General features: G+C 33.9%; 1 protein-coding gene across 3 annotated transcripts in view; it reads left to right on the forward strand.

Moving 5' to 3' along the window:
• The window catches only part of MMP16 (matrix metallopeptidase 16), a 489795-nt gene that overhangs the window by 387285 nt on the left and 77622 nt on the right, over positions 1-24888 (forward strand). For all 3 annotated transcript variants that reach the window (XM_074270106.1, XM_074270093.1, XM_074270101.1), the window contains exon 7: positions 18097-18235. In XM_074270106.1, the coding sequence (XP_074126207.1) occupies positions 18097-18235 (139 nt within the window). The remainder of the gene's footprint in view (positions 1-18096; positions 18236-24888) is intronic.

The following is a 24888-nucleotide window of genomic DNA, read 5'->3' on the forward strand; positions in this document are numbered from 1 at the left end:
TCAAGACTAACAATTTGCTTTTTCTCTTTCCTTTTTTTAATCAGGTTTACTAAGGGTTTGTCTATTTTGTTGTTTTTTTCATAAAACCAACTCTTAGTTTTATTAATTAATTCAATAGTTTTTTTACTTTCAATTTTATTAATCTCACCTTTTATTTTTTGAATTTCAAGTTTTGTGTTTGTCTGGGGGTTTTTAATTTGTTCCTTTTCTAGGAATTTTAGTTGTAAGCCCAATTTGTTGGCCCTCTCTTTCTCTATTTTATGCAAGTAGGCCTGTAGAGATATAAAACTTCCCCTTATTACTGCTTTAGCTGTTTCCCACACATTTTGGTATGATGTCTCATTATTGTCATTTTCTTGGGTGAAGTTATTAATTATGTCTATGATTTGCTGTTTTACCCAATCATTCTTTAGTATAAGATTATTTAGTTTCCAATTATTTTTTGGTCTATTTTCCCCTGGCTTTTTATTAAATGTAATTTTGGTTGCATTATGGTCTGAAAAGGATGCATTTACTATTTCTGCTTTACTGCATTTGATTTTGAGGTTTTTATGCCCTAGTATATGATCAATTTTTGTATAGGTTAAATGAACTGCTGAGAAGAAAGTATATTCCTTTCTGTCTCCATTTAGCTTTAGCCAAAGATCTATCATATCAAACTTTTCTAGTATTCTATTTACCTCTTTGAGTTCTTTTTTATTTATTTTGTGGTTTGATTTATCTAATTTTGAGAGTGCAAGGTTGAGATCTCCCACTATTATAGTTTTGCTATCTATTTCTTCTTGCAGCTCTCTTAATTCCTCTTTTAAGAATTTAGATGCTGCACCACTTGGTGCATATATGTTTAATATTGATACTGCTTCATTATTTATGCTGCCCTTTAGCAGGATATAATGCCCTTCCTTATCTCTTTTAATTAGATCAATTTTTGTTTTTGCTTGATCTGAGATGAGGATGGCTACTCCTGCTTTTTTAGTTTTGCCTGAAGCATAATAGATTCTGCTCCACCCTTTTACTTTTAGTTTGAATGTCTCACCCTGTTTCAGGTTTGTTTCCTGTAAACAACATATAGTATGATTCTGACTTTTAATCCAGTCTGTTAAATGCTTCCTCTTTATGAGGCAGTTTGCCCCATTCACATTTATGGTTAGAAGGACTAATTCTATATTGCTTGCCATCCTATTAACCCCTGCTTATGCTTTTCCCCTTTCCTTCCCTCTTACCCCCCTACCCAGTATTAAACTGGTGAACACCACTTGCTTTTCACAGCCCTCCCTTTTTAGGATCCCTCCCCCACCTTAAAGATCCTCCCCTTATTTTACCCCTTTTCCTCAAAATTTCTGTATTCCCTTCCCTTTAGCTTACTCCTTCCCTTTCACTTTTCAAAGAAGTGAAAGAAGTTTCACCATAAATCAAATATGTCTATTGATACACACTATGTTCATCTCCCTCCTTTCTTTCTCTCAGATATAATAGGTTACCTTTGCCTCTTCATCAGATGTAGTACCACCACTTTACACTTTTTTATGATATAATTTCCTTTCCACCTCTAGTTTCTAAGACAAATTGTACATATGTTCTTTATATATTTTTTTTGACCGAAGTATAGCTCTCAAGATTTCTTTTTACCTTTTTAGAAGTCTCTTGAGTTCTGTATTTGAAGATCAAACCTTTTATGTAGGTCTGGTTTTTTCATCAAAAATAGATGGAATTCAAAAAAAAAAAAAAAAAAAAAAAAAAAAAAAAAAAATAGATGGAATTCATTTATTTCGTTAAATGTCCATCTTCTTCCCTGGAAAACGATGCTCATTCTTGCTGGGTAAGTTATTCTTGGCTGCATACCAAGTTCCTTAGCCTTTCGGAATATCATGTTCCAGGCCCTGCGTTCTTTTAATGTGGATGCTGCTAGATCCTGGTTTATCCTTATTGTGGATCCTCCATATCTGAATTGCTTTTTTCTAGCAGCTTCCAATATCTTTTCCTTTGTCTGATGGTTCTTGAACTTGGCCACTATATTTCTTAGCATTTTGATTTTAGGGTCCCTTTCAGTAGGTGATTGATGAATTTTTTCAATGTCTGTTTTACCCTCTGTTTCCAGAATGTCTAGGCAGTTCTCTTTGATTATTTCCTCGAAAATGGTGTCCAAGCTCTTTTTTTCCTCACATTTTTCAGGGAGTCCGATTATTCTCAAATTGTCTCTCCTGGATCTGTTTTCCAGATCTGTTGTCTTTCTGGTAAGGTACTTGACATTCTTTTCAATTGTTTCATTTCTCTGGTTTTGCTTGACTACCTCTTGGTTTCTCCTTGAGTCATTCATTTCTACTTGTTCCAGTCTAATTTTCAATGATGTATTTTCTTCACTCACTTTTTTTATATCTCTTTTTAATTGTCCAATTGAGTTTTTATCTTCTATGGAATTTTTTTCCATTTTATCCATTTTATTTTTTAGAGAGCTCTTTTCTTTTTCCAGCTCACTAATCCTATTTTCCTTGGAGTTGTTTACCTTTTCCAGCTCACTAATCTTGTTTCTCAATGATTTGATTTCTTTATCTACTCTGTCTTTGAATGCATGGGATGACTTCTGGAGGCTCTCTTGCCAAGCTTCCCTTTCCTTTTCCCATTTCTCTTCCAGCTCTCTTGTGAGAGCCTTTTTGATTTCCTCTATGAGGTTCTTTTGTATTGAGGAGCAGCTTATATCCCTCCCAGGGGATACATCTGGGGACAGTCTGTTCCTAGTCTCTTCAGCATTTGAAGTCTGCTCCCTCTCCACACAGAAGCTGTCAATGGTTAGAGCCCTTTTGAATTTTTTATTCATTTTGTCAGAGTAGGAATCAAAGAAAACAAACTGACAAGAGAAACAATTGGTCTGTTTTGCGGGGGATGGGGCTAGAATGGTATTAATGGGCTTCCTCTACAGACTGGGGGTAGGGCAGCAGAGAGCCACTAACAGAACAGCAATGACTGTACTGAGTCTGCTCTCTGAGGCTCGGAGAATGCACCGAGTCAGTCCAGGTGGGGGTTGGGGGTGGCCAGGCTCTGAGAGACACTAGCTTTCTGGGGTTTTAATCTTCACCTCAGGTGTTTACACCCTCTCCACTGCTCCTGGCTTGCTGCCAAGATGGAGTATCCACACTGGGGCAAAAGCCCTTTTGCAGAAAAGGCAGAGATCACACCCCTCCCCCTCTGGTCTGAGCTGTGTGAGCTGCCTGTCTTGCTCTGGCTGCCTGCCCTCAGTCTGCGCCCAGTCTGATTGACCCTCCCTCTAGCAAACACAGACCTTTTCTGGCGACTTTCAAGGATGTCTTCTCTTGGTGATTATTTGTGGATTTCTTTCTGGGTCAAGCATTTAAGTCTGAGGCTTGTCATGAAGTAAATTCTGAGAGAAAATGAGGAGCTCAAGCATCTGTCTACCTCCACGCCGCCATCTTGGCCGGAAGTCCCCCAAAATCTTATTTTTTGTAGTAGTTGTTGTTTTTATTGTTCTTTCTTCTTTTTAAAACTTTTTCCCTAAATCACTCCCAGCTTTTTTTTTTTTTTTTTTTTTTTGCTCTTCTATGAATTCTTTTTGGGGCAGTTGACAATTTAAGATTACTCTTTGGAGTAGGAGAAACTTTTGTTGTTATTGTTTTGTCATTCATTCCCTATTCCCATAGTGATTTTTTTTTCAAATTTTTTTTCACAGTATATATGCATGAGTAATTTTTTTTAAATAATATTATCCCTTGTATTCATTTTTCCAAATTATCTCCCTTCCCTCCATTCCCTCCCCCCAATGACAGGCAAACCCATACATTTTACATGTGTTACAGTAAAACCTAGATACAATACATGTGTATAAATACCATTTTCTTGTTGCACATTAAGTATTAGATTCCGAAGGTATAAGTAACCTGGGTAGATAGACAGTAGTGCTAACAATTTACATTCACTTCCCAGTGTTCCATCTCTGGGTGTAGTTATTTCTGTCCATCATTGATCAACTGGAAGTGAGTTGGATCTTCTTTATGTTGAAGATATCCACTTCCATCATAATATATCTTCATACAGCATTGAAGTGTACAGCGATCTTCTGGTTCTATTCATTTCACTCAGCATCAGTTGATGTAAGTCTCTCCAAGCCTCTCTGTATTCCTCCTGCTGGTCATTTCTTACAGAGCAATAGTATTGCATAACCTTCATATACCATAATTTACCCAACCATTCTCCAATTGATGGGCATCCATTCAACTTCTAGTTTCTAGCTACAACAAAAAGAGCTGCCACAAACATTTTAGCACATACAGGTCCCTTTCCCTTCTTTAGTAGTTCTTTGGGATATAAGCCCAGAAGTGGTACGGCTGGGTCAAAGGGTATGCACAGTTTGATAACTTTTTGGGCATAGTAACAAATTGCTCTCCAGAATGGCTGGATTCTTTCACAACTCCACCAACAATGTATCAGTGTCCCAGTTTTCCCACATCCCCTCCAACATTCATCATTATTTGTTCCTGTCATCTTAGCCAATCTGACAGGTGTATAGTGGTATCTCAGAGTTGTCTTAATTTGCATTTCTCTAATCAGTAGTGATTTGGAACACTCTTTCATATGAGTGGATATAGTTCATAGTGATTATTTTTTTATGGCTGAGTTATTTCTTTCTTTAAAAAAATGATAATTATATTTTTTTTAATGTAGCAGATTCTTAATGTAATCACCTCTGTTCTTGGGATATGGGGGATGATGTCTCTCATGTAAGATCCTCCCTTTATCCCCTCTCACCTGGAACCCCAAAATAAGAACCCCACTAGCACACCTCGGTCTGGTATCCCATATCAGCAGAAGTTCCCTCAACTTTTCCCTGCTCAGACACCTGACTTCCCATGCTGTCTGGCAAATGAAAATTCCTATGACTATGGTTGAGATTACCTCCCAACCCAGTTAAATCAAGGGCTAGCTTTTTGCCATTTCAGAGGAACTATCCAGGAGGTTTTCATATTTCACAAAGGCCAAATCTTAGTCCTGGAATCTTTCTTTAGATCTTCTCAGATTGTCTTAGAAGGAATACTGTTCTATCTCAGCTCTTATCTGATTTTAATGCTTTACCTTCACCATGAGGTATAATTTTGTATGTTTTGGGCAGAATTTGGAGAGCTTTGAGTTTTATGACCTACTCTGTCATCTTCCTAGAATCTTCAATTAGATTATCTTTCTGTCCATTTAATCCTAATGAGCTTCTTCTTCCTTCTCATAATGAGCTTTGCCTAACACATGGTAAATTTCAATGGACTAGCAGGGTGGATAAATCCTGAATTTGACATTGGGAAGACTTGATTTTTAATCCTGCTTATGATACTAACTGTATGACCACAGCCAAGTAATTAGTTTTTGAACCTTAAATTAGCCTCAGAAACTAGATAGAATTTATAGATGGCTTGTAAAGGATCTGTAGAATCAGAAAAGGATTTAACTAGTCATGAAGTGAGAATGAAAAACTACACAGAATAATGATTAACTTGTTTCTGCACTGATAGACTTTCTAAAACAAAAAAACAGTTTGAAGAACTGACTAGATTCTTGCAAATACTAGAGTAGTGATTCAGGACAAATCATATAGGAATAAAAGGCCTGGAGAAGTGTAACTTTATATCCATGAAGAAAACTTCCTCATAAATGGAATTTTTGTATAATGTTGTCATTTCTTTATTTTTTTTTTTCTTTTACTCTTCTTGAGTTGACTTGACGTGGGTAATATTCTTTATATATATATATATATATATATATATATATATATATATATATATATATATTTTATAATATTATCCCTTGTATTCATTTTTCCAAATTACCCCCCCTCCCTCTATTCCCTCCCCCCGACGACAGGCAATACCATACATTTTACATGTGTTACAATATAGTCTAGGTACAATACATGTGTGCGAATATCATTTTCTTGTTGCAAAATAAACATTAGAATCCGAAGGTACATGCAACCTGGGCAGACAGATATTAGTGCTAACAATTTTCATTCCCCTCCCAGTGTTTCTTCTCTGGGTGTAGCTACCTCTGTCCATCATTGATCAACTGGAAGTGAGTTGGATCTTCTTTATGTTGAAGATTTCCACTTCCATCAGAATACATCCTCATACAGTATTGTTGTTGAAGTGTACAGTGATCTTCTGGTTCTGCTCATTTCACTCAGCATCAGTTGATTTAAGTCTCTCCAGGCCTCTCTATATTCCTCCTGCTGGTCATTTCTTACCGAGCAATAATATTCCATAACCTTCATATACCACAATTTACCCAACCATTCTCCAACTGATGGACATCCATTCATCTTCCAGTTTCTAGCTACAACAAAAAGAGCTGCCACAAACATTTTGGCACATATATGTCTCTTTCCGCTCTTTAGTATTTCTTTGGGATATAATCCCAGTAGTAGCGCTGCTGGGTCAAAGGGTATGCACAGTTTGATAACTTTTTTGGGCATAATTCCAGATTGCTCTCCAGAATGGCTGGATTCTTTCACAACTATACCAGCAATGTATTAGTGTCCCAATTTCCCCACATCCCCTCCAACATTTGTCATTATTTGTTCCTGTCATCTTAGCCAATCTGACAGGTGTGTAGTGGTATCTCAGAGTGGTCTTAATTTGCATTTCTCTGATCAGTAGTGATTTGGAACACTCTTTCATGTGAGTGTATATGGTTTCAATTTCTTCCTCTGAGAATTGTCTGTTCATATCCTTTGACCATTTATCAATTGGAGAATGGTTCGGATTCTTATAAATTAGGGTCAGTTCTCTATATATTTTGGAAATGAGACCTTTGTCAGAACCTTTGTTTTTAAAAATATTTTCCCAATTTGTTACTTCCCTTCTAATCTTGTTTGCATTAGTATTATTTGTACAGAAACTTTTTAGTTTGATGTAATCAAAATCTTCTATTTTGTGATCAATAATGATCTCTAGTTCTCCTCTGGTCATAAATTCCTGCCTCCTCCACAAGTCTGAGAGGTAGATTATCCTCTGTTCCTCTAATCTATTTATTATCTCCCTCTTTATGCCTAAATCATGGACCCATTTTGATCTTATCTTGGTATATGGTGTTAAGTGTGGATCCATATCTATTTTCTGCCATACTAATTTCCAGTTTTCCCAACAGTTTTTTCCGAATAATGAATTTTTATCCCTAATGTTGGAATCTTTGGGTTTGTCAAAGATTAGATTGCTATAGATGTACCCTTTTTTGTCCTTTGTATCTAATCTGTTCCACTGATCTACCGGTCTATTTTGTAGCCAATACCAAATGGTTTTGGTGACTGCTGCTATATAATATAGCTTTAGATCAGGTACACTTAGACCACCTTCTTCTGAGTTTTTTTTCATTAGTTCCCTTGCAATTCTTGACCTTTTATTCTTCCATATGAATTTTGTTGTTATTTTTTCTAGGTCATTAAAATAGTTTCTTGGGAGTCTGATTGGTATAGCACTAAATAAATAGATTAGTTTGGGGAGTATTGTCATCTTTATTATATTCGCTCGGCCTATCCAAGAGCACTGAATGTCTTTCCAATTATTTAAATCTGATTTTATTTTTGTGGCAAGGGTTTTGTAATTTTTCTCATATAATTCCTGACTTTTCTTTGGTAGATGGATTCCCAAATATTTTATACTCTCAACATTTGTTTGGAATGGAATTTCTCTTTGTATCTCTTGCTGTTGCATTTTGTTAGTGATATATAAAAATGCCGAGGATTTATGTGGATTTATTTTGTATCCTGCCACTTTGCTGAAATTTTGAATTATTTCTAGTAGCTTTTTAGCAGAGTCTTTGGGGTTCTCTAAGTATACCATCATGTCATCTGCAAAAAGTGATAGTTTAATTTCCTCATTTCCTACTCTAATTACTTGAATCTCTTTCTCGGCTCTTATTGCCGAGGCTAGCGTTTCTAGTACTATATTTAATAGTAATGGTGATAGTGGGCAACCTTGTTTCACTCCTGATCTTACTGGGAAAGGTTGCAGTTTATTTCTATTGCATATTATGCTTACTGACGGTCTTAAATATATACTCATGATTATTCTAAGGAATAATCCATTTATTCCTATACTCTCAAGAGTTTTTAGTAGGAATGGATGTTGGATTTTGTCAAATGCTTTTTCTGCATCTATTGAGATGATCATATGGTTCTTATTAATTTGATTATTAATATGGTCAATTATATTAATAGTTTTCCTAATATTAAACCAGCCCTGCATTCCTGGAATAAATCCTACTTGATCATAGTGTATTATCTTGGAGATGATTTTCTGAAGTCTTTTTGCTAATATCTTATTTAAGATTTTAGCATCAATATTCATTAAGGAGATTGGTCTATAATTTTCTTTCTCAGTTTTCGATCTACCAGGTTTAGGTATCAGTACCATGTCTGTGTCATAAAAGGAGTTTGGTAGGACTCCTTCATCCCCTATTTTTTCAAATAATTTATATAACATTGGGGCTAATTGTTCTTTAAATGTTTGGTAGAATTCACATGTGAATCCATCTGGCCCTGGGGATTTTTTCCTGGGGAGTTGATTAATAGCTTGTTCTATTTCTTTTTCTGAAATGGGACTATTTAAGCAATTTATCTCCTCCTCTGTTAATCTAGGGAGCCTATATTTTTGGAGGAAGTCATCCATTTCACTTAAGTTATCAAGTTTATTGGCATAAAGTTGGGCAAAGTAACTCCTTATTATTTCTCTAATTTCCTCTTCATTGGTGGAAAGATCCCCCTTTTCATTTGTAAGACTATCAATTTGATTTTCCTCTTTCTTTTTTTTGATCAAATTTGCCAAAGGTTTATCTATTTTATTGGCTTTTTCATAAAACCAACTCTTGGTTTTATTTATTAATTCAATAGTTTTTTACTTTCAATTTTATTGATTTCTCCTTTTAATTTTTGTATTTCGAGTTTAATTTTTGGTTGGGGGTTTATAATTTGGTCTTTTTCTAGCCTTTTAAGTTGTAAGCCCAATTCGTTAATCTTCTCTTTCTCAATTTTCTTCAAATAAGCCTCTAAAGATATAAAATTTCCCCTTATTACTGCTTTAGCTGCATCCCAAAGATTTTGATATGATGTCTCATCATTATCATTATCTTGGGTGAAATTGTTAATTGTTTCTATAATTTGCTCTTTCACCCAGTCATTCTTTAAGATGAGATTATTCAGTTTCCAATTACTTTTTGGTCTATTTACCCCTAACTTTTTACTGAATGTAGCTTTTATTGCATTGTGATCTGAGAAGAAGGCATTTATTATTTCTGCCTTCCTACATTTAATTTTGAGATCTTTATGTCCTAATATATGGTCAGTTTTTGTATAGGATCCATGAACTGCTGAGAAGAAAGTATATTCCTTCCTATTGCCATTCAGTTTTCTCCAAAGGTCTATCATACCTAGTTTTTCTAATGTTCTATTTACTTTTTTAATTTCTTTCTTGTTTGTTTTGTGGTTTGATTTGTCTAAATCTGAGAGTGCAAGTTTGAGATCTCCCACTATTATAGTTTTACTGTCTATTTCTTCTTGCAGTTCTCTTAACTTTTCCTTTAGAAAGTTAGATGCTATACCACTTGGTGCATATATGTTTAGTATTGATATGGCTTCATTATTTATGCTACCTTTCAGCAGGATATAGTTTCCTTCCTTATCTTTTTTAACGAGATCTACTTCTGCTTTTGCTTGATCTGAGATAAGGATAGCTACCCCTGCTTTTTTGGCTTTACCTGAAGCATAATAGGCTCTGTTCCAACCTTTTACCTTTACTCTGTATGTATCTCCCTGCTTTAAGTGTGTTTCCTGTAGGCAACATATTGTAGGGTTCTGCTTTTTGATCCAATCTGCTATCCGTCTCCATTTGATGGGATCGTTCATCCCATTTACATTTACAGTTAAAATTACTAATTCTGTATTTCCTGCCATCGTATTATCCCCAGATTATGCTTTTTTCCCTTGACCCCCCTGATCCCCCTCCCCGATATTTAATTTACAGACCCCCCCTTGTGACGCGCAACCCTCCCTCTTTTTTTTTTTTTTTTTTTAGGATCCCTCCCCCCTCCCTCCAAGTCCCTTCACTTATTCTCCTTTTCCTTTTCCCTTTTCCTCTCCCCCCTTTTAATGAGGTGAGAGAAAATTCTCTGAAAAACAAATATGTTAATTATTTACTCTTTGAGCCTCTTCTGATGAGAGTAAGATTCACACAATGATTCTCCCCCTCACTAAGTTCCCTCAGATATGGTGTATTTTCTATGTCTCTTCCTGGGATGTAGTTTCCCTCTTTTTATCACTCCTTCCCCTTTTTCTGAACCGACCTCCTTCCCTTTACTACACCCCCCTTTTTTTCTTTTATATCAGTAAAATCAAATTATCCTTGAGTATTTTTTATATACCCACAACAGAGTTACAGTTCTCAAGGGTTCTGTGTACCTTTTTCTGTTTCTCTTCAGTCTTGTGGATGTAGATCAAATTTTTTGTTTAAGTCTGGTTTTTTCCTTAGAAACATATAGAATTCCTCTGTTTCATTGAATGACCATCTTCTTCCATGGAAAAAGATGCTAAACTTAGCTGGGTAATTCATTCTTGGTTACAGTCCTTGATCTTTTGCCTTACGGAATATCAGGTTCCAGGCCCTTCTATCTTTTAATGTGGAGGCAGCCAGATCTTGGGTGACCCTTATTGTGGCACCTTGGTATTTAAATTGTTTTTTTCTAGCTACTTGCAGGATTTTCTCCTTTGTGTGGTAATTCTGCAGCTTAGCCACAATATTCCGTGGTGTTCTTTTTTTAGGGTCTATTTCAGAAGGAGTTCGATGAATTCTTTCCACATCTACTTTCCCTTCTGTTTCTATTATCTCTGGACAGTTCTCTTTGATAATTTCCTGTAAAATAGAATCTAGGCTCTTTTTTTGGTCATAGTTTTCTGGAAGTCCAATAATCCGCAGATTATCTCTCCTAGATCTATTTTCCAGGTCTATAGATTTTCCCAGTAAGTATTTGACGTTGTTCTCCAGCTTCTCATTTTTTTTGTTTTGTTTGACTGATTCTTGGGTTCTCTGTGAATCATTCATTTCTATTTGTTCCATCCTGACTTTTAAGGAGTTATTTTCTTCTTTCACAGTTTTTAGTTCTTTTTGTAAATGCCCAATTTCGTTTTTAAATGAATTATTTTGCTCTATTGAATTTTTTTCCATTTCCCTAATTTTTTTTTTTGAGAATTATTTTCTTTTTCCAATTCAGAAATTCTATTTTCTTGAGACTTTTTTATCTTTTCCAATTCAGAAATCCTACTTTCCTGTGTTTTTTTAACCTTTTCTAATTCACTAATTTTGTTTCCCTGCATCTCCTGTGAATTCTTTATTTTTTCCAACTCCAATTTCAGGACGTTGTTATTCTCTATCATAACTTCCCTTTCCTTCCCCCATTTTTCTTCAATCTCCCTCAATTTTTTAAGAGCTTCTTCTAGGAGATAGTTATGTGATGGGGGGCAGGAATCGTTCCCCTTTAGGTTGTTGTCTGCTGATTCTCTGCTGTCAACTTCCTCGGGGTTGGATACCCGCTCTTTCTCTGTATAGAAGGAATGTATAGTTTTTCTAGCTTTTTTGCTCATACTTAAAAAAATCTTTTGGGGTCTGTCCCTGGGGTAGGAAATTATTTACTTCTTTACCAGCTTCCTCCCAGACTGGATGGATGCAGCGGCCCCTGCGCCTGAGCTAAGAGAGAGCTCTGGGAGAGAGTTCCCCACCCCCTCCCTGGAAGTGCCTCAGAGGTGATTAGCACTACTGTGCTTCGAGGGCGTAGAATAGTGAAGACAGCACAAGCCCAGCCTATGTGTCCGGGTGGGGAGTGTATGTCTGCAGCAGGTGACGTGAGAAGCCCCTGTGCTCAAACTGGAAGTGTCTGCCAGAAACCGTGGTCCCTAGTTCAAAGGTTCCGCTTCTCTGGGACTTCCTGGAGCTGAGTTCCACTCCCTCCAGCTAAGCTAGGCAGTGTGTGTTGCCTTGGGCCGTATCCACCCACTTGTCAATCTCTTAACTATTCTCAGGAGGTAGCTGAGGCCACCCCCCCTGGTGCCAGGATCGGGGAAAATCTAATTTGAGTTTTAAAATATTTTGGCTTTCTCTTCTGAACTGCTAAATAATTAGCAGAGAAGAGCTCACAGCCTGTGCCAGATTCCTTTACCTCAGTGGCTTCTCTGATCCCAGAGCCCTTCCCAGCACAATGGGCGCAGTGTGCCCCTACCCCACCTTCTGTGCTGGTCTCTCTTATTCCTCCCCTGAGAACTGACCTTTCCTGTTGAAACTCCAGATTCTCTTCAGCTGGTAAGTCGTGCTTCCAGTCCTTGTGGTATCTATCAGTCCTGAGCTAATTTTGAGACTTAATTTATCTAATTGGTTGTGAGGGAGTGAGGACATTAACTGAGTCGTGTGTTTCTTCTCCGCCATCTTGGCTCCGCCCCCGGGTAATATTCTTTTACTTTAGAGAATAAAGTTTAGGTTTAAAATTCACATTCCCCATTGATTCTTAACTGTAGGTTATATGAACCTTGAAGGAATTTTTTTTTGATAAAAATGTCAAAATAATATCTTTTATAATGACATTTATCTTATTTTATGTAATAAAACACTTTTTTTTTTCTTACAAGGATTCTTAAGCTTTACCAAACTGCCAAAGAGATTCATGTATGACATAACCAAACAGTTATGAGAATGCTTTCATTTAATATATTCTTTAACTATTAAAAATTCTGTAATTTCATTAATGTGAAAATTATCCCCACAAAACTATACTTAAACCTATACTTAAAATTTTTATGTGATAAGAAAAAAGAAAGTATAGAAAAAAGTTACCAGATGGTATCCAAATTTTTGACCATATTGTTTTTTAAATATAGTTAAACTGTTCCTCAGATAAATGATATTATTGTACCTTCTTTATTTTCATAGTTCTGTCTTGGTAACTACACACATGACATGATTAAAAATCAAAGCAAAGTGAAAATCTTAAGATATTTTACTACATTTTACATTTACTAAATTTATATTTAAATAAAAATATCTTTACATCAATTCACTACTACATGGATTAATTTTTTTTATCAAGGAAGAACTTTTCTACAATTATCTTTCTATAGCTAGTTATTTCACATTGGTAGATTACCATATAATTGAAAAAAGAATATATATTTTATGTTTATGAAAATCACTTACATCTACTCTTTGGTTATATGCCCCTGTTTCAGCTCCAGCCAGCTACTCTTGAGGCCAAAGATGAGACAAACTCAAAGAATATACACTGAGTGCAATCTTAGTACTACTTGGAAAAACAGATAAACAACAACTTAAAACCAATATTCTGCAGTAACATTACTTCCTTACATTAATATCATCTGTATTTTCTTCCATGTAGTTCTCAGAAATCTAAATTTGTCTTGTACTTGTAATGTTATTAAAGAGAAACAAATTTAAAAAAATATTCTCTCTCTCTTTCTCTGTCTCTCTTTCTCTCCCACCGTCCCTTCTTCTCTTTCCCTGTCTTCTCTCTCTTTCTCTGTTTCTTTTTCAGTCTCTTTCTGTCTCTCTTTCTGCCTCTCTCTGTCTCTCTCCATCTCTGTCTATCTCTGTCTCTTCTTTCTGCCTCTCTGTCTCTCTGTCTGTCTCTGTTTCTATATGTTTGTCTGTCTCTGTCTCTGTCCCTCCTTCTCTCTCTCTTTTCCTCTCCCTCCCTCCCTGTTTCCCTTTTCCTCCCTCTCTTTCCCTTCCTCCTTCCTTTCTACTCTCCTTTCTCCTTCCCTCCTTCCCCCTCTCTTTCTGTTGAAAGAGATTATATATTCTTAGGGTTTTGAGGAAGATCCCCTTCATATTGGGTTAACATTCTTTGTCAAGATTAAAGAAGACATTGTAGGAGTAGTTCGGAATGGCCAGATGTAGATGGTTTGTTACTTGTGTTACTAGACCATATTGATGACCTTACAGATTCATTTATGTATTTGAGCAGGGGTTGGAGAGGACTTAGTGGCTTTTCTGCTATTAACACAATCTATTTTAATAAGAAAATAGTTAATGGAAATTCCAATGTAATATACCATTTTATCGAAAACTTTGGTTGTTTTTTCTTTAAATTTTGATTAGTATTAGTTATCAAATGAGTGTTTCACAACTATCTCCTGCTTCTGTCCACAGTACAATAAAAGAAGTTATGACAAAGGTCATATGGTCACAAAGCAAAATTTCTAGTCAATACAGAACATTTATTCTTGCTTACAATCATTAGCTTGTCTAGTCTGAATTCATGTTTTATTTAAATTTATACAATTACTATTTTCTTGTTTTTGTTTTTCTTGGATGATTTGGGGTTATATGATATACATAACTCCAGAATAAGAAGGGACTTTATTTTATAAAGAAGAAAATTTCTGTCTAGAGAAGATAGCAACTTTCTCAAGTTTTCATAGGTAATGACTGAGGAGGAATGAGCTAAAAGTCCTAGTTTTCTATAATTTTCAATATATATAATGACAATAGTTTTGCCCTGGAAGTTGTTCTATATCTTTGATTATAGGAAGTCTTTCTAAAACAATCTGACAATGATTTTTGATTAACCGATTGAACATGGCTCATTTGACTGGTGCCATATGCTATGTAGCCACAATATGAATCTCTCTCAATGAGGCTCTCAAACAGTAAGCACCAAAAACAAACAAACAAAAATTATTCATTGATATCAGTTTATTTTGCTTTTCTGGATGCCTGATATGTTTGCTCTGATGAAGACATTCCAATGATATACTTAAGTTGTGGTGTTAAGAATTTACCATTGCAGAAGAAGAGAAAATATATGATTATATATATACATATATATATATATATATATATATATATATATATATATATATATATATATATGTCATTACTATTGTTATTTTTTCTGAGAAAGACTGTAATGTTTCAAGGACACAGTCATTTTTTTTTAATATGACTTTTTTTATGTTTCCATTCTCTAGTTGTTAATTCTGAGCTCCATGCAAAAATTATTTTCAAGCATTTCTTTTTAGAATGCAGTAGTTATTTGGCAATGCTAATTTGTCCTGCATTGGTTTTAGAAACTTTGTCTTGAAAGGTTTGCCCACTTTCTCTTAGAGGTGATATAATTCTAGCTATTTGTTAAATTTATAAATACATAAATAGAAATTGTATGAGATATTCTCTTTAAATATAGGAAAGTATAATGAATGTAAGTAACTCTTAAATACCAATATTCCTGTGAACATCTTTAGAAAATTTTCTTATTCTTAGTACTAGTTTTCCAAAAAATATGAGTGAATCATCAGGAGATGAAACATAGTCCCGAATCATTGACTTATTCAAGTTATTTTTCTTTTTTTTTTCTTTTATAACATGATGCCTCATGAATCAATTGATTCAATTATTGCAAGAAGCATATAGTTTATTTTATGCAGACTAATATAATCAAACTATTGTTTATAAAGAACTGTGGAAAACAGCATCAGGAATCCCAGTGGAACCATATATGTTGTTTGATAAAACACCAAAGCATACCACAGAAGAAAGTTGTAGAGTCCATATTTCTAAATATTGCGAAAAAGGAACTATATAACCATTTGTCTTGGTTGGTTTAAGTTTTCTCCTACCCTTTAGCAAGGAATTAAACTAGATTATAGATCATTGCATATCTATAATTCTATTCACTCTGAGGTTGCAGGGGAGAAATGGCTTAGAGAGGAGAAAACTATGAAATAAAATTCACTGCTAGCACTTGCCAACAAAAAGCCTTTTTAACTCTTTTCTCTAAAAACCCATATGAATAAGAAATTTTAACATTTAAAATTTTGATCACTTTTAATGAAGTATTTGTTTGACTATAGGATTCCTGGATATTCACTGTTAGCAATCCTCATTTTTTATTTGAGAAGATTATTTTAGAAGATTTCCACATATCTATGATGATATACAACTATAAGCATAGTTCAAATCAAATAGGGTATCATAGGATTGTGGTTGGTGTTCAGCATGGTTTTTTGTAAGAGAAATTTGTAGGAAAAGGTTGGTCTAGTATTTACTTTTCTTAATATTTAAATATCCAATTATATCTATAAGAAATCAACTTAAGCTCTTTGTGGTTAAATTTTCTTAGTAAATAGTATGGAAGAAAATGGAATGAATCTTAGACAAAAATGAATTTTGAAATCAACCAAGTAGGAGTCCCCAAAATTTAACCCAATTTAGTTGGGGTACATTTTTTAAATTCCAGAAACATGAGAATCTTCCAAAGACTTCCAAAGAAAGTTCATTAACCTTAAAATTATGAATCATTGATACAAATAACATATTTTAAGATAAACAGAAAAGAAGTTGGGAGAATCCAAAGGATTGTGATGAAAATAATGAAAGTAATGATATATGTAGATGAGGTGAAAGAAGTGGGAATTTTTGCCCTGAAAAAGAGAAATTTAGGGGAAAATGATTTATGATTGCAAATATTTGAATGACTGTCATATGAAACAGGTATTAGATTGTTCTACTTGGCCACAGATGACAAAATTCCAAGTTATGAGTTAAAATCACAGAGTCACATTCTTCAAATTGTAGGATTTAGATATAGAAGGGACTTTAAAAGCCATCCAGTTAAACCTCATGCCCATTTGTTTTGAAAGATCTGGAAACCAAAAATCAAATATAACATGACTTGCCCAAGGCCACATGAGTAATAAAGAGTTGAATCAGGATTTAATCTCTGACTTTTGATACTAGAGCTGACACTCAGTCCACTGCACTGAGCTAACATATAAAGAACAATAAAAGCTAACAATAGGAGCAGTTTAAAAGTAGAATATTCTGCTTCCAAAAAAAGGGATGGGGGAGAGTAATTTAAGGCTTTGGAACAAATTTTAAATTGCCATTCAAATACTTTTAGGTGGGGGTTAATGTCTGCTGGAGTTCCTTTTGATTGTGAATTTCAATTATCTGTGACATCCTGTGAATCAGTTGTACCTGTCCATCCATGTATTAGGGATTATTCAGTTATTCATGTTACTTATGTCAAGCAGAAAGAATAATTTTATCTATTTTCTTTATGTTCATCTATCCAGTTAGTTTTCTGAGAACAGGATTTTGTTTATTTATTGAACTTCTGTGTAAGAATTATTAGTTTTCTCAAATGCTTGGAGTCAAGTTACAGTTTCTCTGTCTCTCTGTCTTCTGTCTTTCTGTGTCTCTGTCTCTGTCTCTCTCTGTCTCTCTCTCTCTCTCTCTCTCTCTCTTTCTTTCTCTCTCTCTCTTTCTCTTTCTCTCTCTCTTTCTGTGTGTATGTGTCCAATGTTCTCTCTCTGTCTTTGTCTCTGTCTCTTTCTTCCAATCATTACTATTTAGAGTTACTTTTTAAAGTTTCCTATTTAAAACTGACAATTTATCTCCCCTTTCTTGGATGGTTGGTAGGACAGTATAGTCAATAAATATCAAATATCAATTAAGTATGTATTATGTTCCAAATCTAGTACTGTGTCACAGGGATGTAAATACAAAAATGAAATAATCCCTGTAAAATGATATTTGAATTCTAAGTATCTTAATTGAATCAATAATAAATGGAGGCCTTAGTTTTAAGCTTTATTTTAACATGGAAGTAACCTCATATCATCAAAAGCTGTTCCAATGAATTTCAAGGTCCCAACAATCTGGAAAGGCTTCCAGTACACAGTGTGAAAGCTGTTGTCTAAAGAGAAATTTATTACCAGAAAGTTGGGTACCAGGTAATGATTTAATTGTGGTCCCCAAAAATCATGTGTTCCAATTAAAGAGAGACTGCATTCTGCATCAGTAGCAAGAATACCCACATAGAAATATGAGTCATGGAATTTTTGAGGAATTAATATTTTAATACATAAAACACAGATTATTTAATTTAGGGATTGAGCAGGTTAATTTTTTAAAAAAGTTGTTTTATAGTTACTGAAAATATATTTAGTATTTAGCATTTATAACTTTATTTAAATATGAAGGCTAAGGCTGAGCTTGAGCAAAGGGCCTGTATATTTGCTAAGAGACCCTTTTGTTTGCTTTCTAGGACCAGTGGTTTTGGCGAGTGAGGAACAACAGGGTGATGGATGGATACCCCATGCAAATTACTTATTTCTGGCGGGGATTACCACCAAGTATTGATGCGGTATATGAAAACAGTGATGGAAATTTTGTCTTCTTTAAAGGTAAAATTGATTAATATCTGACTGATTGAAATTCTAAATGGAGTTTTTAAGAAATCTTTAGAAAATGTGTGTGCAAACATACATACACACACACACACATATATATATATATATATATATATATATATATATATATATATATATATATATATATATATATATATATATATATATAGTATGTATAAAACTACATACATGTATAGTAGTTGTTCCAATTGGTGAGAAACCTTTAACCATAGAAAATCAATGAGCATTCAATAATTTAAAGCCTTAGGAAATTCAGAATTCCATACACACATATTTCATATGTATAGCAATAACTACAATGTACTTATAGGTACATAAATACACAGTATGATGTAATTAAAAGAATACTTCATGGTAACAGTACGCAATGTTTGAGCATTGAGGTTTGAAATCAGAAGACCTATGATCAGAATTTTATCCTTTTCATTAACTTTATGACCATGGAATAAACTCATGTAATGAAACTCAGGTTACTTAAGTTTAGTTGTAAATTACTATATTGAATAAAATGCTGAAAATCAAATTACTTAAATTTAAAATGTACATTGGTGTATTGAATGACCTTATTACTTAGGATTAGTCTTATTTAGGCCTGCATTCAATTTCAAGTTCTCTCATTTGCTAGTTATATGACTTCAGGAAACTGTCTGTTTCCTTATCCTTCCTATTCTAATAGTCTAAGATCCTATGAACTTTAGAATAGGAGACAATAATATCTGCTCCTCCTGCTTCACTAGCTTGATGTGCTAATCATATGAGATAATGTATATATATATAGTGCATTTAAAAATGTAATATGCTATTCATCTATAAGTTGCTATCATAAACATTGATAGTAATGATATGGTAACTGATTCATTCTATCTTCTTCAACATAGTGAAATAGATAGTTGTGATTTTTCTGGTGAAATTGTCAAAATCTAATTAATATTGATGCCAGATGGATTGAATAGTTTGAAATATCAAATATATTTGAATAATCTAAATGAGCTCAATAGAAACTGGCAACTCATATCCTCCATGCCATGATGTCTTTAATTGCATTGCAAATTACTAATATTTACAAAATTCTACAAAGAAATCTGAATGTGGCCCAATAGTGTGAAAAACAGAAATGAGTACTATGTTGATAGATGTTATAGAAATTTTTATATGATATTCAAATTATCTATATACTAAATGACTTTTATTTCACTTTACTTTTAAATATAATTCTCTCTGATTTTATGATTTAAATTAGATTCAAAATTTTTTAATTTTAAAAAAACAGAAAAAATATTAACATAAATTCTTTAAAAATATTCTCTATGAGAAAAATACTTCAGTCAGAGCTACATTCAATAAAGGTATAGTGCAGCAAGTACTGGATTTGTAAATAGAAACTGATTTTAGGCATGGATTCGATACTGATTATAATAGGCAATTTCACCATATAATTGTCAATAATATACAACTCTGTAGACATATACATACACAAGTACATATGCTTATATAAATCAGTAGGCATTCATTAAAGGCCAATAATGTACCAGACATTGTACTAGAGGCTAGAGAAACAAGTACAATGAATGAAATAATCTTTACTCACAAGGAGTTTATATTGCAATAATAGAGATATTAGAGATATTTATATATGTATCTCGCATATATATATATATATATATATATATATATATATGTATGTATGTATATATAAAGTGGTTGGGTGTAATTTACTTTATTTGTAGAACACCAGCAGTCAGGAGGAGGTAGTCAATAAAGGCTTGATGCAAAAGATTTTGCTTGAACTATATTTCAAAAGAAGAGAGGGACTTTATGTATTTGCCAAACATCAATGGTAGCCATTGCTTAAGCACTCCCTATTTCCAAAATTCCCTATTTCTGTCAAAGGTTTCATGACCCTTCAAGTGTCTCAGATTCATAATTGTAGCATTATTTTAAATTCCTCATTTTTCTTCACCCCATATAACTAATCAGAACCTTCTATACTTTATATCTCTCATAACCAATTCCTTATATATACTCACACAGTTGCCAATTTACTTCAAATATTCATTACCTCTGACCTAGATTATTGAAGCAGTCTCACAATTAATCTCTCTCTCTGCTTTTTCTCTTCATCCTATACCATCAGTGGCTGCAAAAATAATATCCCATAAATACAAATATGTCACTCTTTCAGACAATCAACTCCAATTTATCCTTACAGTCTCATTGGACATTAATTTCCCTCCTACACTTTAATATCAAGCCACCACCACAAGTGCACACCAACACTTTATCTCTGTAACTTTGTGCCATCCATCTTCTATGCCAGGAATTCATTTCCTCCTTATTTCCGTGTCATATGTAGTTTGGGCAAAATCTTCAAAAGTGTTTTCTGATCTGCTAAATGCTTATATCCTCTTTCCCAAAATTCCTTATATTTTAAAGTACCATGTGAATAGTTCATATATACATATATATGAACTTGTGAAATATGTATGTATATACATATTTCACAAATACATATATATGTTAATGGACATTGTTTCCTATTAGAAAGTAAGGTCATTAGAATGAATGATTATGACATTCTTCATGTTTGTATAAACAGCAATTAGTACACTGACACAAAGAAGGTGTTCAGTAAATGATTGATTTAATAAGTTGCCAAGTCTTATAATTTCTTTCTCTAAAACATCTTTTGAATGTATCTCTTCTCTACTCCTACATCCACAATTCTAGTTCAAGCTCTCATTGCCTCTCAGATGACCTGTTGCAAATCCTTCTAGGCTTTTCTAGTTGGATTTTCTACCTCATTTTTGCCCACTTTAAATCTTCCTTCTTATGACTGTCAAAGTGTTTTTCCTAAAAGAGAGGTGTGACCATGTCACATTTATCCCCACTCAATAAATCCTAGAAGATGCTTTTTATATATATTTAGGTTCAAATGTAAACTCTTTTGGACATTTAACTTTCTTCACAATCTGTTCCATGCCTTCCCCCTTCTTAGTGATATTTTAATATATAAATTCCTTCCTTGTCTTCTACAGTCCAGTCATTCATAATTAATTAATTGATGTTCCTCATACATGATGCTATGCCTCCTATCTCCTTCTGTTTATAATGGCATGTTTAAAATTCTCTCCATCAAAACCTGTGCCCCTTATAAACTATGGTTTTCTTTAAGACTCAGGTGAAACACTATGTTCTATAGGTCTTTCCTAGTGCTCCCAAATTTTACCATCTTCACCTCCTAGCTGACCAATAAGAACCTCTTTATTTTCTTCATATTTATTTATATTTTATGTCATACTCATATGCAAGCTCCTTGAAAGCAAGATTTATTTTTGCTGTTTCTTTGTATCTTTGGTGTTTTCCAAATATTCAGTGATTGATAGCCATTGACAGTAGAGTAACATAAAGAAATATGAATTTATCTAATTATTTTATTACACCAAATGCCTTACTATACATGCAAAGCCTATACTACCTAACATCAATCAATACACATTATAGTAATTGAACCCTTATCCTTCTTTCTAATTTACTTTGCATTTTTAATGTTCTGCTGTGTCTAGTTTCCTGTGAACATGCATAGTCTACATACCCATATCTGATCTCTTTTTTATTGTGCTGCTACAGATTAATACTTTGTTACCATCTTGTGAGTTATTTCTTGAGACCAGATTTAATTTTTGTAACAGTGATAAATAAAACAAGACACACTGGAGTCTGATTATGGAGAGCTTTGAATACAGAGATAAAGATTCTAGATTTTCTTTTTAAGCTTTGAAGAATATTTGAACATTTTGGAAACTTGATCAGAACTATGTATCTAGGAAGTTAATATGTCAGTGGTGGACAGAAATCATTAGATATGGGAAAGGTTAAGCAATAAGATGCATAGGAGGGACTAAATAGCTATTGAGTTATCTTAATAAAGGTGGACTTATCTGCATCAATAGAATTTCCATAGCAAGATTTCAATACATGAATGAAATCCAGAGATTAAAGAAAAAAAATGAATGAATGCTTACCCCATTGTATGAAGGAGTTTCTGTAGATGCTTCCTATATTACCTTACAAGAGGGAGAATCAGACAATTGAAAAGCTACCTAATCTATTATCATTTTCTGCTAAAACACCATAAGAAAACATATCAGTTTTTTTTTTCTGACAATACTCTTTTTCACTAAGCAAAAACTACTCTATGCATTAATATAACATAACATGACATCTGAAACTACAATTCAGATAGGGCACCTTATTTTCTGCTTATTGTTATTTATTGTGTAGATTTTCCTGTGTTCTGTGTTATGGTGTTTTAGTTAGCTCTCTGGCACTGAGCTTCCAATCTCAATTGTCCTTTTCTGAATTCAATTTCCTTTCCTAAGAATCTCTCTCTTTGGGATTCTAAAAGTTCTTAACTGAATGAAAATTGAGACATATACTATTTTTGTACGTTGTGAAGGGTCATAGATAGTGGGGAAACTCTGGTGAGTATAAGATCCTCCAGTCCAGGCAGGGAATCAGCTGACAATGTCTGGTTTGGCTCTCCATCCCGCCTAAGGGTGTGTCAGTCTTCCTGAGAAGTCAGGGGATGTAATAACCAGTGTTGTAATTAAAAAAGAGTTATACTAAGGGGCAAAGAGACATCTATACACAATAACAAATAGTTTACATGGTCCAGCATGTGCAGTGTATAGTTATGTAAGGATATTAGAGTATATAAGGCTGATAGAATTTGAAATAAACATACTCCATGTTTGCCTATCCATATGAGTTTCACCTCTTCATTCTTCAGCTATGATCAAGGTTTCGGGCTGGTACTAAAATCCTCCACAGAGCTATTCAAGGCCTTACAGTACGTGACCATTTTGTCTTGTTTGACTATGCATATTACTTACCTGGATTTTGTTTTTCTTTATTTTGTTTCCCTGAGGAAGGTGGGAAGGTGAGAACTTATATTTTAGCTTTTTGAAAATAAGAACTTTTTTTTTGATCTTTGAAAATGTATTAGAAGGAAGTATCCCTAAATTTATCATCTCTTTGCATTATGTCCCACCCCTTCCTGAACCTACATTTTTAGGTCTACATCTTTGGTCCCTCTTTTATCTTGGATAATTTTTGTCATAGACTGATAATACATTTATAATTTTAATATCATTCCTTTTTCTTCAACTGAACTTAACAAACCCAGAAGTTCACAATGATTTTTGCAAACTTTTTTCATCATCTTCTCCATTTTTCCATATAATCAATTTTAGACACTTAGAAATATACCTCAAACATCATAACTTTTATTATTATCTATTGCCATTATTATCAATTATCCATGAATTTCATTTGTTTTTCCTCCAATATGTTTATATTATTAATCTATTCCATAATGTATTAGATTCCATGAGTGTTTTATTGGATCAGAGCTAAACTATGAATCAAAAGCTTTGCATCAAACATTCAGATACTGTCCAACTTTATATTCCTCTTCTGGCTATTTAATTCCCCTATCCTTAATTTCTCAATTTGTACAGCAAGAATAATAGCACTGATTTCAAAGGGTTTTTTTTTTTTTTTTTTTTTTTTGATTAAATGTGATAGTGTGATAGAATGGTTTTAAAAATCCTCATTGTTAGACTCTCTCTGTAAAGGGCTAAAACTCTGAGTTGATGCACTGGGGTTGGACAAAGGAGCACTAAAGAATAGTTTCCGATTGGACAATACTCTATTAGCATATGCTTGGAAAATGGAGCTTCCCACTATTCTGTTATGGTTCCATCTTTTGATATATACAGAGAATTGTGGGAGGGATTAGGGGGTGGAGTAAGACAAGCCAGAGTCACTTTTGGTAGTAAATTAAGAGAAGGAAGATGGTGGAGATCCTGCATCCATCCAATTCACTTCTATCCCTAAAGACCAAGAATAAAGACCAAGGACTTTTGCTTATCTCAGTCCTCCGGCTGATTCTAAGGTATCCAAGGTGCTAACTCTGTCTTCACACCTCTCAACATTTATACACAGGAATTCTGGTTTTGTTAATTTTTCCTCTTATGACAATTGTTCTGTCCCCTTTAATTACCTGTAATACCTGTTAGGGGTTTTTTGATTTTGTTGTTTAATTTATTTAGATGTGTTCAATATTGCTCTTAGTAACTTATTCACAGATGTGTCCTGATTTTATGAAACACTAGAATTTTTTTTTTGCTTCTTACACTTATCTGTTCCCATACCAAATCACTGTTCATAATTTTTAGACAATCAAGGTGCTTAAATAATTTCAGTGCTGCTTTTGTTCTCTACTTTCAGTTACTTTTCCTGCCCTTCCCATTCTACGCCATCTTGGATGATATTCTTCCATTACTTTCCTTCTGCTCCTTCCATTGATCTTTAACCATAGTTTTGGTTTTGCTTTATATTTTCTTCTATGAAAATACACGTTACTAACCTTACTTTAAGCTTTCATGAGAATTTTGGGATATAGGCTTAATTAAAGGCACTTATTTAAGCTACAAGTGCACACTTTATTCTTGGGAGCATATTGGGACCATAGAAAAGTAGTAACATAACTAGGGAGAAGTAGAATCAGGGAATTTACTAGAAAAAAGTAGGGGTGGTAATCATTGCCATAAAATAGAAAAATA

This window comes from Sminthopsis crassicaudata, chromosome 1, assembly GCF_048593235.1.
Source record: "Sminthopsis crassicaudata isolate SCR6 chromosome 1, ASM4859323v1, whole genome shotgun sequence".
Taxonomy (NCBI): domain Eukaryota; kingdom Metazoa; phylum Chordata; class Mammalia; order Dasyuromorphia; family Dasyuridae; genus Sminthopsis; species Sminthopsis crassicaudata.